The 14,941-nt window shown below is 41.7% G+C and overlaps 1 protein-coding gene across 2 annotated transcripts in view; it reads right to left on the bottom strand.

Annotated features, from left to right (window-relative positions):
• NIBAN1 (niban apoptosis regulator 1) overlaps nt 1–14,941 on the bottom strand; it is a 64,952-nt gene that overhangs the window by 25,191 nt on the left and 24,820 nt on the right. Inside the window, exons 2-5 of one of the 2 annotated variants that reach the window (XM_068691244.1) lie at nt 10,755–10,885; nt 9,244–9,375; nt 8,455–8,569; nt 6,735–6,902 (exon numbers count right to left, since the gene is read on the bottom strand). In XM_068691244.1, the coding sequence (XP_068547345.1) occupies nt 6,735–6,902; nt 8,455–8,569; nt 9,244–9,375; nt 10,755–10,885 (546 nt within the window). Of the gene's footprint in view, nt 1–111; nt 188–6,734; nt 6,903–8,454; nt 8,570–9,243; nt 9,376–10,754; nt 10,886–14,941 lie in introns of those variants that run through there. The other variant, XM_068691245.1, reaches the window with a different exon arrangement.

Here is a 14,941-nt window from a genome sequence, read left to right on the forward strand (position 1 = left end):
CCTAAGACATTTCATGGGTTTTGTAGCACCCCACAAGCCATGTCAAACATATTTATAGGAATATGGTTTTGAATGTTAAGACAGTTAATACTTCTGTGGCAGTTTACACACCTCTTTTGAATGCATATTTAGATTTGTGGATAAAGTGAGTGCCATAGCACAAACCAGCCATCACCTCAGCCACTCATGTGGAGTACAGGAGTTCTGATCTTGTTAACCATAGAGCGATTTAATTAATTAAAGTGCAGCAGCTGCAGTGAGAGAAGTCAAGATGCAAGTCCCAGCTTGGGGACATACAGGTGGAAGGCTGAACACTGCTTATGTTATACCTTTGCCCAGACCCAAAATATCATGCAAACCTTCAGAAAGATCTCGCTTTCATCCTAGAGAAAAGCTATTTTCCTTTAATATTAAAAACAAAAAAAACAAAAAAAAAAAAACAACCTGCAGGGTATCAAAGCAATTGCAATTTCCTACTCCTTTCTACTTTAATTGGTCATTCTGCACAGTTTCTGAGAAAGATAATCCTGATAAAGATACCTGAACAAGAAAATTCTTTCCTTCAGCTGCCCTCCCCCCCCAGAGAAGAAAAGCCAACCTGGCTGTAACATGAAGACTCAAAAATCTTTCCAAAGTCCTATTTGGACTCATGACAGATGCCTTGCTCTGTACAGGGATAAAGACAAGCAGTACAGAACCAGGTTCAGAGGCAGGGATTTGCACGTAGCTAGTAAAGAGGATGACAAGGAGAAGGAAGTGTCTAACAAAGACAGTATTTCTCCTGATACAGCCAACCTTTCCTTCAGCTTGAATATTAAATGTCCTTTTCTCAACCTTTACCAACACTTCAGTAATTATTTTGAATTACAGTCCAAGAGTTGGTAAGTCCTGTATGTACTATACACATGTCCATGTAGGAAAGCTACAAATAATTATGAGAAAAACAACTGCGAGCTAAACTTAGAGTTGAAATAGGAAATATGGACAGAGCTGGTGGCAATCCAAAACATCACAGAGATAGTAAACCTGATGCTGTCTCAGTTCTCCTATCATAGCCAAGCTGTGCCAGAATGTCTTGCATAAGGATAAAATGACATTTTGTATTTCTCTCTTGCCGAATACTTTTCCTTGTTGTACTTCTTTAATGTATCTTTTCTCTACTTTTTTAGTTATGGTGAAATTGGAGATGGCAGGATATGGTTTTGAAAGTCCCCTAGCTTCCTGTGTCATGAGGGTGTTTATCAAGATACGGATGTGAAATCAAACCAGATGAAAGAATATAAAAACAAGAAGTGAAACTCTGCATCTCCCAGAATTAGCTAGTTATATTTTCCTTCCCATTACGCAGACTTCCCTACATCCCAACACCAACTGGTTGGCCCTCTCTTTTAACAGCAAATACCAAGTGAAACACAATAGCTGGTAATCTTTTATATGGAAGGGAGAAGCCTGCCTAATGAAAGAAGGAAAGGCAGGAAGGGAAAAAGGGAAAAAGGGAAAAAGGGAAAAAGGGAAAAAGGGAAAAAGGGAAAAAGGGAAGGAAGGAAGGAAGGAAGGAAGGAAGGAAGGAAGGAAGGAAGGAAGGAAGGAAGGAAGGAAGGAAGGAAGGAAGGAAGGAAGGAAGGGAGGGAGGGAGGGAGGGAGGGAGGGAGGGATCATGAAAACTGAAACAAATATAGCAAAAGATTTGACACGATGCAGTAAAGGGTCTTTAAAAATAAAAAATTCTACTGTGGTGAACAATGCGAATTATTTACTAAAATCAATAACCCCACACTGGCTACATTGTGAATGTGTCCCAACTAAGATCAGAACATGTTTTCTAGTAGCCCTTGAACCTGCATCTTCTTCTGACAGCTCTCTTTTGTCTTGACACATTTGCCATTTTAAACATTTATTTTTCAGTTTTGCTGAAACACTGAAGGCTTTATGATCACCCTGGGAAAATACTGCAAGTCTTGCACAGCACAAGGACAGATAAACAAATGTTGAAAGCTTAATTGTGTAGCACTGTGCCCAGAGAACTGTGCTTTCTTCTTTGTATGTGGAATTATCTCTAGGAAGAGTCATCACTAAATCCTATTACTCTTCACCACATTTTATGATTGACTCCTCTGTATTTGCTGGCTTAGAAAAAGCCTCTTCTGCCATGAATATTTTTTGGCTCCCCAAGTTCCCTGTTTAGAGACTTCCCCTGAAAATTATCTTTATATATGCACATTCAAGTCATTTAACTAATTTAGCTCACCCTTTCATTCATAATAGCCAAAAAGCTTTGAAAGCAGCAAATATGCCCATTATGTTTTATATCCTATGCCTTAGGATAAATTCAATGAGCAATGAATCATGGCATTTCAGAGCTGCATGCAATGTTCCTTAAAGCAGCCCACTGAAATCCTTAATTATGAAGGTGTTGGTAGAGAACTGGACAATGTTGAGGGTAGGAAGCTTTTTGATGGAGCTTTTGTAAAGAAGTTTTGAGATAACTGCCAAGATTAGATAGCAGCACCTCTGTACTGAGCGTGCAAATTTACAGTTAGCTTTTTTTTTTTTCTTCCCTAGAAGCAAAGTTTCATAACTATTAATTTTAATAGGAGAAGGGCCACACACTGAATGGTAAAAACAAATTTTGAAATTTATTTGACTCAAACTCTGCTGGAAAAGAGTATCAAACGCAAACATAGCTTATGTTAGGGTTGCCAAATCTGGCAGCACCAGTAGCTGCAGCTCTTGTGACATCCTTCCCTACCTGCCCCACAGACGGGTCCATGCTTTAGTCCCACGGCAGTAACTCTCAGGCCCCTACTTCTCTTCACTAGCTGGCTTAGTCCCTCTCCCAGGTCTGTCCGGTCGCTGCCTCCCACACCTCCTCTCCTACTTGCCAAATATTCTGGATTGATTTTTGCTGGTGAGTGAAGACTATATACGTGCACAGCAGGTAAAATTCCATGAATCATGTCACTTCAGAGTTGCATGCAATGGTCATTAATGCAGCCCACTGAAATCCTTAATTCCACTTGGTATACATGTACACAGGCTTCACTCGCAAGCAAGTAACAGTGTGGGGCTTGACTGGACTCACCACCCTCCTGTTTACACCTAATTGCCCCCTTTTATCTCCTTTTTCCTCTGTTATTCTGTCAGGGTTCCTCTGCTGCTCCCTGGGTATTTGTGTTTTCAGCAATGAGCCCTTAATCACACATCCTCACAGCTGAAAACCCCCAAAGTATTTGGATCTCCTCTCCAAATCCTGAGGCATCACAAAAGCCAACTTGCAAAGAGCAGAAGGGGAGTTCCCCAGATGAATCACTGAACTTGGATGATTTCTGTACTTAGATTAATCCATCGCTCAACTTTCAAAATCAGGCTAATTCACAGAATCTCGGTGTACACATCCTGTTCAGTTAGAATATTTATGGTACCATGGCCAATCTGGTCCTGGTTGGTTTAGGCACATTTTAAAGGTTTTTAATATGTTTTATCTGAATTGCACTCAAGAACGGTGTATAACATTGCTCCTTAAACTACAAACCCTCATCAATTAATATAAAGGAAACGTGAACACAATAGAAAATTTGAGGGGGAATGAAAACCCCACAGTCCACACACCTGAATCACAGCTGCAAGCACTAATCCCTAAATCCATACGTGTTTGTAATTATTCTTCTGACCAGGAGTTCCAACATAAAAACCCAGAAACACAGGACGGACCAGTTATTTAAGATGAGAGACTCTAAAGAGAGTAAATAGCTGAATCCCAGAGTAGCTCCCATGTCAAAACCACACGCTGATTCACTCAAGGTTTGTGTTCAGTGAGAGACGGTATTTAATTCTGCTTCCTGGGAGAAAACCGGTTTTAACTAAAAACTCCTCTGAATTTTTGGCTGAAACCCAGTAAGATACACTCCTTTCCAGAACTCCTAGTGCTATTTTATAGAAAAGACAGAAAGGCAGCCTCTGATCAGACATTACATCTGCTTTTCTCCTGCCCTTGCCAAATCTGCCCTGGCAATGAAGAGATGGGGAGAGTGCTGCCTTGGCCAGTGCTCCTCATCCCACTAAATTCTATTCCATAATCAAACTTTAAGGATTTTTCACATTTCTTCTCACTTTTCACTTTTTCTTTAATATAAGAACACAGCTTATTTTTGTATCATGAGCTTTATTAATCTGTAGTATTGCTGCACGTGTATATAACATTGTCAAGTTGTTCAGATGCCCGTCTTTTGTGGATGGAACTGGTTGCAAATAAAGCTTAAAAAAGTATTAATAAAGTAATATTTCAGTCACACAGGAACTAATATAAATCAATATGAAGTCCTTTAAAAAAAAAAAGAACACTGAAGAAGTTCACTTCAAGGGCAGAGCTAAGGTTACTGAGGTGCAGGTCAGCGATAATTTTTCCACTGATGACACTTTGGTTTCTAGGAGATGGTACAACTGTAAGAAATCAAGAAAATACTGGGTCCCATTTACTTAGCTATAAAAACCTGTTCGTGTTTACCATTGTAATAGTAGGTCTTAATCCAGACTGTCTTTATCTCCCAGTCTGTCAAGCAGAAATAATGTGACAGAAAGGATGAGCCTTGATAAAGGTACTCTGGTGTCACTAAAAATCTTCTGTTGGATAATAACTTGACCACAAAAAAAGCTGAGAGGAATAAATCCTAGAACAGATGCATAAATGAGCAACAGCTGAGCCATATGAAATATAATAAAACACAGACTTGCAGGCACTGAAGATGGAAAAGACCTGTTAGGTCATCTAGTCCCAGCTTTTGCCAATTCAGAATTGTGCCCTAGAGTGATGTGCTGAACTTTAAGGAAAAAAAAAAAAAAAAACACACACACAAAGGCTGCCAAAATCTTTTCAAGCCTATTACACTTGCTCCAGAATAGGGAAACAAAAAACCCAAACCTAATGAACAGGCTTCGAGTCATGGAGGACTCACAGTGCCAGGAAAACTTGATTGTATCCCCATCTCCTTACCAAACCCTGGTGAGGAAAAAAGGGTTAGCTTTCCAAAGTCTGGCGCATTTTCATACTGGATGACCACAGCTAAAAGCAGGCTAATCAGAACTGTAAATCACAGAGGCTGGCTTTGCCTTCAGGCACACTATGGGAATGTGGGTTCCTCTGCGAGCTATAAAAGGAATATTTATTGAGACTATAGACTTGAACTATTTGGAAGTGCCAAGTGAAGGTGTGTTCCTTCTAGATTGTTGCCTCTAGCATATGCTAATCTAGTAATGAAACAGTCTTTATGGTCCCCATGACTGGGTATTTGCTTACCACAGTGTTTTAGCCCTCAGCCTCCCCACGCCTACACAGATTTGTATCAGAGATGCTTTGTCTGGTTTGTACGACACTGGTAGTGCTAGAACGGCACGCTGAGTCTCTCCACCTTCAGCATGAGCATCAGGACTGGGAGTCCTGCATGTCCTGCAAATAAGGTGCCTGCCACCAGCCACCACCCAGCCCTAGGCACATAACTGTGCATCTTAGGGGACTGCCTAGAAATAGAATTATGTGTGTTGTCATCAGGGAATGGAGTCTTAAAGGGGACCAGGAATATCTTTCTTTGGCAGTGGAGACAAGAGAGAAGAGGTGGCAAATGGGAAGAATCTGGGGAGGACAGTGTGAGACAACTGTCTGAGGGTAATAGGGTGAAACTGATGACCAGCAGACAAAAGCAACAGCTAAAAAAACATTGGCAGCAACTGCTGTAAGCAAAACAGACCGTCTACACATTGCACTCTCAATTCATCTATCTACAAGCATGGGCTTCAGGCCCAAGTAGATGAAATTGTTGGAGAAGTTCCTCTGTTTCCATCTCCCATGGAGGGCAGTAGGAGTAAATGGGACTTGAAAGCAACACTAAAGGCATAGAAGAGCCTGGACATCAATGGGGGAATCAGGTCAGCTTGATGAAAAAAAGAGAAAAATCACATCAACTCACTCATCTGAAAAAGTGAAAAGCACTTCTTTTTCTGAAGGATCCAACTCATAAATGTTCTTCCACTTTCATGAGAGCAAGGTTATTTTTATATTCCTAGCAAGTCACAAGTTTGTGTGTTTTTTCAAATTTTATAGTCTAATGTACTCAGGAAGTTGTATTTAAAATGTGCCCTTGTGCAAACAATCAATACCATGTCTTACACAGGTTTCAAGTTCCACTCACAAGGCTCTACCCTGGCTGAGGACTTGAGCTGCCATCTCAACACCCAACAAAAACAGAAAATGTTTGACCATTGGAGATGTATGTACAAGACAAGACTTCAAATGTGTACTGGAGGACTGCATTCCCTCAATGCTGTACACACATGGTCTACTAGATTTATGCTGCATTTGCTAAGCTTGCAAACACAGGTGAGAGTTTGACTTGCAATGTTTAGTAAACAACTTGTATGATTTTGCATCAAGATACTGGCTTCACATGAACTGACAGAAAGGATAGTGCCACTTTCAAAGTCATTCCCATGTCTTCTATTCCATGCTTACCACATTGCAGCTCAAATCCGACCCAACAGCTCTCAGCAAAGCAAGAAAAAGGGGTATGCTAATTGTTAATGCATTCTCTCAGGCAGTGAAAATTGAACAGCTTTCATAAGTGACTTTCATTTTCATACCTTTTTTTTTTTTTTTTTTTTTTTTTTTTTTTTTTACTATTATAAGCTACTTAAATTTTCACTGGTGTAAATGATGTACAGGCAGAAATCCTTTTTGTACTCACCATGATTTGAGTGTCTCACGCAGTCATTCAGCACTGCGCTGAACTGCCTCTGAGCCTCTGGCTCCTGGAAGCAATAGTAGCTGTGTCGGGCGAATGGCTGCCACAGGTACACTGGGAACTCTCTAGGCAGCTGAACGAAGGGTTGGGCAACCTCCTTCTCGCTTGACCCTACACAAAACACATCTCAGCTTAGAATTTTCTGCTCTCTTGGGGGTTGGCTCTTTTTCTCTTCTATGACAGCACGGACAGAACTGTTAAAACAAGAGACCTTTGCTAGAGTTGAACAATGAATGTGACATGTCAAAATCAAAATTTAGAATCAGAGGTCCTGTCTTGATCCAAGTGGTTTGGGAGGTTTCAGTGGGACACAGCTAGGACCAGCAAACTCAGCTGGCACCAGCCACCTACCTCCCTGTTATACTGTAGCAGCTTGATGTCCTCTTGTTTTTATATTCAAGGTAAACAGAAGCTACATATTTTTGGTAAAATTTCAAGGAAAACTATGTCGTTGGACTGTAACTGTTAGGGAAAAGGTTTTCATGGCAAATAAGTAAGATACTGGGCAACTCTGTGTCTTCACACAGAGACCATAAAGGAGCATACAGTTCTACAGTCCATGTAGAAACAAACCGCATTAAATTGTGAAGGAACATCAGCAGTTTCCCTGTGTCCAAGATTTTCAAACAGAGCTGCAACATGGCCTGACGGACTGTCACTTCAAGCCCTTGATGGTGAAGCAAAGAAAGCATAAAGTATCTGCAGTTGCAGCCTGACCTGAGTCACTGTGTGCAGGGGTGTACTGCACACAAATGTGTACAACACCATTTAGAGATGAACAAATATAACTAATCTTGTCTCAGTGCTGTGCATCAAGAGCCAAAAGACGTTCATCTCAGCATTGCACAAAAGGGCAGAGAGGCTGTAAAAGAGTAACTGAGCCACTCTTTGCAGGGGGAGAGCCATGGGAAGGCCAAAGTGGCTTTGGGCTGCTCCACATTGCTCATCCCTGACTCCTCTGGAGCTGTGGTGACATGCTAAGGACACCTCTGGGTTCTGCTGCCCCATGCCAGCCTCTGACCATCCTATGCCAGTGGTACCATCTTGGGAAAAGGTGTACTGGGACACCTCCCAGCACTCATAAGTCAAGTAGTATGAGACAGGACATCAAAACAAACAAACAAAAAAACAAAAAACTTATCTACTTGTTGCCCCTATCCCTTTCCAAATTTGACTCTACAACATGGAGAGACCTGGTCCCTCAAACACTGAACTTTCTTCATCTTCAAGGACTGGAGTGGGGGCAGGCAGAATCCCAGCAGTTCCTGTCACAGAAACAACAAATCCAGCAACAGCAACCTTCCTGCCGCCTCTGTGGGACATATTATCAACTGTGAATCAACACAGGCAGCTGGCATCTAAAAATGGAACAAATAAACCAGGAATATGAACAAAGCCTGCAAACAATGGTAGTGTGGTTCCTGCTCCGCTTCTGCACAGCTTCCAAAGGGTTTGTGTAGGGATACTGGAAAAAAACACAGCCAGCGTTTCTTTGAACTTTAGTTTGTGGCATCTTCTATGCTTGTCCACTTTGAAATTAGGATTTGACTCTGTGCATCTTTTGCTAATCTACTTTAAAGTCTAGCCTCAATGTCTGCCCAGAAGCGGCTTGTGTAAGAAAAAGAGCCTGAGGTTTGGCAGTTAAACTTTTACCAGGGCTTACCAACAGGATCTGGAAAATGTTTATCAGACAGTAAATTGTAATCTTCTTCTGAAGTCAGCACTTTGCCCCCTGCAGGAACAATATGATATTTAGGGCTGAGTCCTTTCAGGTAGGCCTGGAAAATCAAGACAGAGGGAGTCAAAACTGAGATTTAAGTAGAGGGAAAACATAAAATAACCATACCATTTACAAAGCTAATGCATGCATTCCCCAAATGAAGGAGGTTTTGTCAGACTGAATTTCAGATATATTCATCGCACGTGTCAAGTCTAAAACATCTTTAAGTAAAAAATGTATTTAAAAATATTCTCTCAATGCTTATCAGCCATGGTGAAGAGTCAGGGACTGAAAGGAGGGGAAAAGGATGGGATTTTCTGCTAAGCTTTATTTGTTTGATTTGTCAGCCAGGGCTAGTTTGACTACAGCAGCCACATAACAAAAAGCCTCACTACACTAAGGCTTGAAGCAGCCCAAAAATTTCTACTTAAAACCCAACCTGGTGACCTATTATAATGACATACAAAAAAGTGTTCTGTGATATTCAAAGGAAGGTTCAAAGTGCTGTGGGATTTGTGAATTTATGCAAATGTCTATGGCCAATGAAAGGTACTTCGTTGTACCCTCAGGCATCCCTATCAAGTTCCAGCCAATTCCACAAGGCTGAAGCAGCCTTTCTGGAGACAGCATCTCATCTATTACTGCTTAAAACAAAGACAGTAGCAGCAACAAATTCATCAGATCTTGGTCTCTTTGGGAGTGTAGAAGAACATAACAGGAAGGAGAGTTTACCTCTTTGGTCTCAAAGCAATCCACAGTGTAGTCATTTTTGATAACAACATATCTGTCCTTCCACTTCTTCAGGTCCTCAGCAAAATGCAGCAACTCTGTTTCATATAAGACTGTCCCAGCTTCTGCCTTTGGCTGCAAAGACAATTTTCTAGATTTGAAATGACTCTGTACTACTGGACATTTTGAAGCTTTTATTTCTGTAAGACTGCTACGAGGGCTTTTCAATCTTCAAATGAAATCTGGAGTAATGCACATCAGTTTGAACCAGGCAGATCCTACACAAACAATCAAATTCTTGTAGTTTGTGGTGATGAGGCAGCAGAGAAGCTCTGCCTTTCAGCACTACCTTCAGATTTCTGAGGCAGAGATGTTCTTATGTACCTTTCAGTTGATATGCTGAATGTAAAATGACATAAATCACTATTGCCTACTTTCCAATATGCACTAAAATATTTCTTTGATGCAGCAAAGTTTTGTTACAAAACAGTCAATTATTTCACATTTCTTTGTAATACTTTTACACCTGTGCTCTTATAATTGGCACACATGTTTGTGAAAGATGCTGCTTTTCTATCACCGCACCCTCTACATTACATCTTTTCCCTACTCATTTCTGGAGCATCAGAAATCCATGATTTTGAACACAGCCAAAAAATTAGATTTAAACCTTCTTTATATTAAAGGTTGGTACTCCACATTTTCCTCTAATAAGGAGACTTTTGTCTCTCTTTTTCTCTTGTGCTCTAATAAAAAATCAGCTCTCTGTAGCTTATTTCACAGAGGGGATTATTATCATCTTCTTTAAAGAATCCTTTAACCATGGCTGAAAGGATTAATTGAGTTTCCTACCTAAATTTCTGCCCTAAACATACAATAGCTCTCCCAACATCCTTGCAAAACCTTGCAATCATTGGGAAACAACTAGTTTTGCTCAAGTGTACAACTCTACATTTATGAAACGCATACTTTGTACCAGAAACATGTTAAGGTTTTTCTCCTATGATGTCCTCCCAAAAGACGTACATTTTAAAACAGCCAAAACTAAGAAAAATTTTCAGAAATAAACTTTAAACCCACACCCAAGTACATCTTTTCCTCCTAAAACTGAACCAAACCAAATCCAGCATCCACACTTGCTAATTTATTGTGTAAACTTGGGTGATGTAAACAAAAGTACACATACAAAATGTCCTAGATACCCATTTATTAGGTATTTAAATTCTGTGTATTTACATAGAGAAACATCTAAATAACTTTGCAAGAATTATGGACTTGATTTTTAGAAGCTTTGAGTATTTGTACCGCCTATTAACATTACTTGAGGGCATTCAACACTGGGGAAACAAGAAAACCGAGCCCAGTTGGTAGCTAATAGTCTTCCAGACCACGCTTTCCATACCTTACAACTACTAAATGGGTTATTTAAATAGTTAATGCATTAATTATTTCATGCAAGAGGGCAGAGCTGTATGGCAGCTTCTGGATGGGGCCAAGCCCACATGTCCTCCTACCTTGGTTTTCAGGAACTGTGACTGGGAGTCACGGTGCTGCTCCAGCTCATCCTGCACGTGCTTGCAGAAAGCCACGGTGTACTGGCGTTTGTAGTGTGGGCTGAAGTTTTTTATGACAGCTTCTGTTTTTCCTGAAGCAGAAATAAAGATTAACTACATTTAATATACATTAGCTTAGGAACTGTAACGCAGAACCAAAGCAGTTATCACCACCAACCTAAAATATTGCCCAACTGCACCAATGGCTACTTTTTGCACAGCAGGTCAGGAAACCCTCATGGAGGGTTCATTGCATTCAGCTGTTGTGATAACACAAGCAGAGATTTTTTGATATATTTTTTTTTTAATTCTAGGAGTGACAGAAGTGGGCAAAACATACCCCAAATCCATTACTTTAAGTAAAGATGCTCTATGTCTCTCCCAGGAACATACTGCCACAGAGTCAGATGTTTGATAGCTGATAAGGTTTCCAAAGAAACACACACAATTGGTACTGCATAGTGCTTAGATATGTTACCCAAATTTATCACATAATCAGGTTTTAAAGCCAACTCATAGCTCTGACAAAGTATGGTTTCTAGGCTTGGGCACTGCAGCCCCTTCTTTGTTTTAATGTAAACAGATACTCAGTCACATCGCATGAAACATTAATCTTGTATTGTCTTGCTAAGATCGAGATCTCAGCAGCAGCAGTAGCAGCAGTAAACACATTGAGGGTCTAATTTCTGGAAATCTTACAGCAATTTACAAGTAATTAACTCATTAACCCTATCAAAGAAATAATAATGCTTTACAGACAGGGAAGTGAAGCTAAAAGTTAAAGTCATGTGTCCTTATGTGACGCTGAAGCAATGCAAAATCCCAAACCTGGACTACGATCTAGATTTCTGGAAGCACATCCTGGATACTGGAGACCAGCCTGGATACTGGAGGCAGCCCATATTTCTTTGTTTTAAGGAGCCCCGTGACAAAGGTTTCTTCTGAGCACAGGACACAGAAATATAATTTCACACCTCAAACGATTTTGAGGCTTTCAAAATTACATCTTATCCCACTTGGGGAAAAAAAAAAAAAAAAAAAAAAGTAAGACAAAAATAGGTAGTTCCCAAACTGTGATTTTTTGAAGCCTTCTATATGCATGGGTTTCCAAACCATGACTGACATTCAGCACTCCTGAAGGGTGAAACGGGAACCAGCAAGAAGCAAGGCAGTGCTCAGGGTCTGGACCACCTGCCCCCTGTGGTGATGTACCCAGACAGACAAACGCTCCCAGCCACCCACCAGTCAGCCACCTAAAAGGATTCCTTGCGGGGGGTGGTTCATGATGTTCCTGTATTTTATACAACAGGCTGTAAGTATGGAGCGGCTATGACGAACTCATAGAAAGGTCTTGTCATATTTGCTGTTTCAAGCACGTAACCACAGTCCTGCTAAAGTAATCATGAAAAATTTCCAGTGTTACTATGGATTTTATTGCCATTTCTCACACACACAAACACATACAGAATCACAGAATCACAGAATCACAGAATTTCTAGGTTGGAAGAGACCTCAAGATCATCGAGTCCAACCTCTAACCTAACACTAACAGTCCCCACTAAACCATATCCCTAAGCTCTACATCTAAACGTCTTTTGAAGACTTCCAGGGATGGTGACTCCACCACCTCCCTGGGCAGCCTGTTCCAATGCCTCACAACCCTTTCAGTAAAGAAGCTCTTCCTAACATCTAACCTAAAACTCCCCTGGCACAACTTGAGCCCATTCCCCCTCGTCCTGTCACCAGGCACGTGGGAGAACAGGCCAACCCCCACCTCTCTACAGCCTCCTTTAAGGTATCTGTAGAGAGTGATAAGGTCGCCCCTGAGCCTCCTCTTTTCCAGGCTGAACAAGCCCAGCTCCTTCAGCCGCTCCTCGTAGGACTTGTTCTCCAGGCCCCTCACCAGCTTCGTCGCCCTTCTTTGGACCCGCTCAAGCACCTCGATGTCCTTCTTGTAGCGAGGGGCCCAAAACTGAACACAGTACTCGAGGTGCGGCCTCACCAGAGCCGAGTACAGGGGGACGATCACCTCCCTAGCCCTGCTGGTCACACTGTTTCTGATACAAGCCAGGATGCCGTTGGCCTTCTTGGCCACCTGAGCACACTGCTGGCTCATATTCAGCTGACTGTCCACCATCACTCCCAGGTCCTTCTCTGCCTGGCAGCTCTCCAACCACTCATCTCCCAGCCTGTAGCTCTGCTTGGAGTTATTGCGCCCCAGGTGCAGGACCCGGCACTTGGCCTTGTTGAACTTCATGCAGTTGACCTCAGCCCATCGGTGCAGCCTATCCAGATCCTCCTGCAGAGCCTTCCTACCCTCGAGCAGATCAACACACGCACCTAACTTGGTGTCATCTGCAAACTTACTGAGGGTGCACTCAATGCCCTCGTCCAGATCATTGATGAAGATGTTAAAGAGGACCGGCCCCAGCACCGAGCCCTGGGGGACGCCACTAGTGACTGGCCTCCAACTGGACTTGACTCCATTTACCACAACTCTTTGGGCCCGGCTATCCAGCCAGTTTCTAACCCAACGAAGCGTGCACCAGTCCAAAACACCTAAAGGGAGTTTATATACCCTCACAGTTCCCAGGATGTCCATGCATTTTGTCATCTCAAATAATTTTAAAGATCAAAACAAACACGGTTAAAGAAAGGAAAGCTGTGGATGACTGTAAGTGCGTGGAATGTTCTGGTGTACTGGGTGTTATGGTCCAAGACCTAACAGTTCTGGCTCCATTATTTCCATTTACAAATCCAACCTGAGTGGCTGAGACTGCCAAGGGAAAATAGCTAGTTTGCTAAGGAGTTCACAGAGACAGGCAATAACAAAAGATTTAGGGAAGTATAACCCGGTAAGGGAATCTCTTATAAAGTCTGCCCATCCCGTAACTTCCAGACAGTTGCAATTGCATCCATGTTATCTCCAAGCCCCGCAGCTCTCCTGCCTGCAGCCTTTGAGGAGGCCTCTGCAGGGACATGCTAAGTTGTCAGGTATGTGAGTTTCTCACAAATTCAGCTGTGGGACAGACCTAAATCAGCATCTAGACTCCAACCCTCCAGCTTTATGCGACCAGATTTGTTGAGATTAGTAATTATAGGATGTGCTCACATATAATAGCAGGATATCAGTGCTGCTGAGGCACAACATCCCTGCCCATCTGACAGCCTTTTAAAACCAGCCTGCTTTGGGCAGAGGCATAAACTTATTCTCCAAATAAGGACAAGGCTTCCCAAAACCTTCTTTACAGCATATTTTTTTTTTAATTCACAAAGTGGACAGTCCCTGCCAGCAGTAGGATGTTGTAGGATGTTGTTGGCCCCAGCCCCAGTGGAGTTTCCTGCTCAGGCCACTGGCAGGGTTTGCCCCTATTTTCCACCCTGGCTTTTTCTTCTCCAGCTTTTAGTGGCCTCTTAATCTGTTACAGAGGGCTCTGGGACGCTGGACATACTTGACTCTGTAAGTCCCTACTGCCTGCATCCTGCAGTAAAAATTTTTAGAGGAAATGAGACAAGGACAAAATTCTGGTGTTAGAATAACACCCAACAATCACAGGAAATACCTGTAATTTTGGCAAAGGCTTTCAATTATGGCTAAATCGATGCAGAAGGGTGATTCCTCAGCATAAATATGTCTTAGATTAGCTTAAAGTATCATGGCCCAAAAGAAAGGAACTAAGCAATTCACAATATATATACTAAGAAGTATAACATTAATGCAATTTTTCTGTGCAGAATATTATCAATCAAAATAATGACTCAAGGAGCAAATGTTTCATGCTATTTCTTCTAGTCCTGGCACCACTATTTGCAAAGGATCATAGTATTAAAAATGCTTTTGAGACTACATGGAAAGTTTTTTCAATGAGCTTGTGAATGCCACTTGAACTGTTGAGGACCTGACCCTACAGCATTTGGATCCACGGGAGCTGCAACACAAGCTGCAGGCGGGAAGAGCAGCAGACCCTTGATCCATTGTTTGCCAGTGATCTTTAAATGTTTTGGTTTACAGAAGATAAAAATATGCTATCTGAAAATAAACATGATGGAAACAGCAATGAGTACTAGAATCTCTTCCCATGAGATGATAACATGGGGCAACTCAAGATAAAATACTCTAGGACTGCTGAAAAATGAGTTCCCCTCAT

Source organism: Anas acuta, chromosome 8 (assembly GCF_963932015.1).
Source record: "Anas acuta chromosome 8, bAnaAcu1.1, whole genome shotgun sequence".
Lineage (NCBI taxonomy): Eukaryota > Metazoa > Chordata > Aves > Anseriformes > Anatidae > Anas > Anas acuta.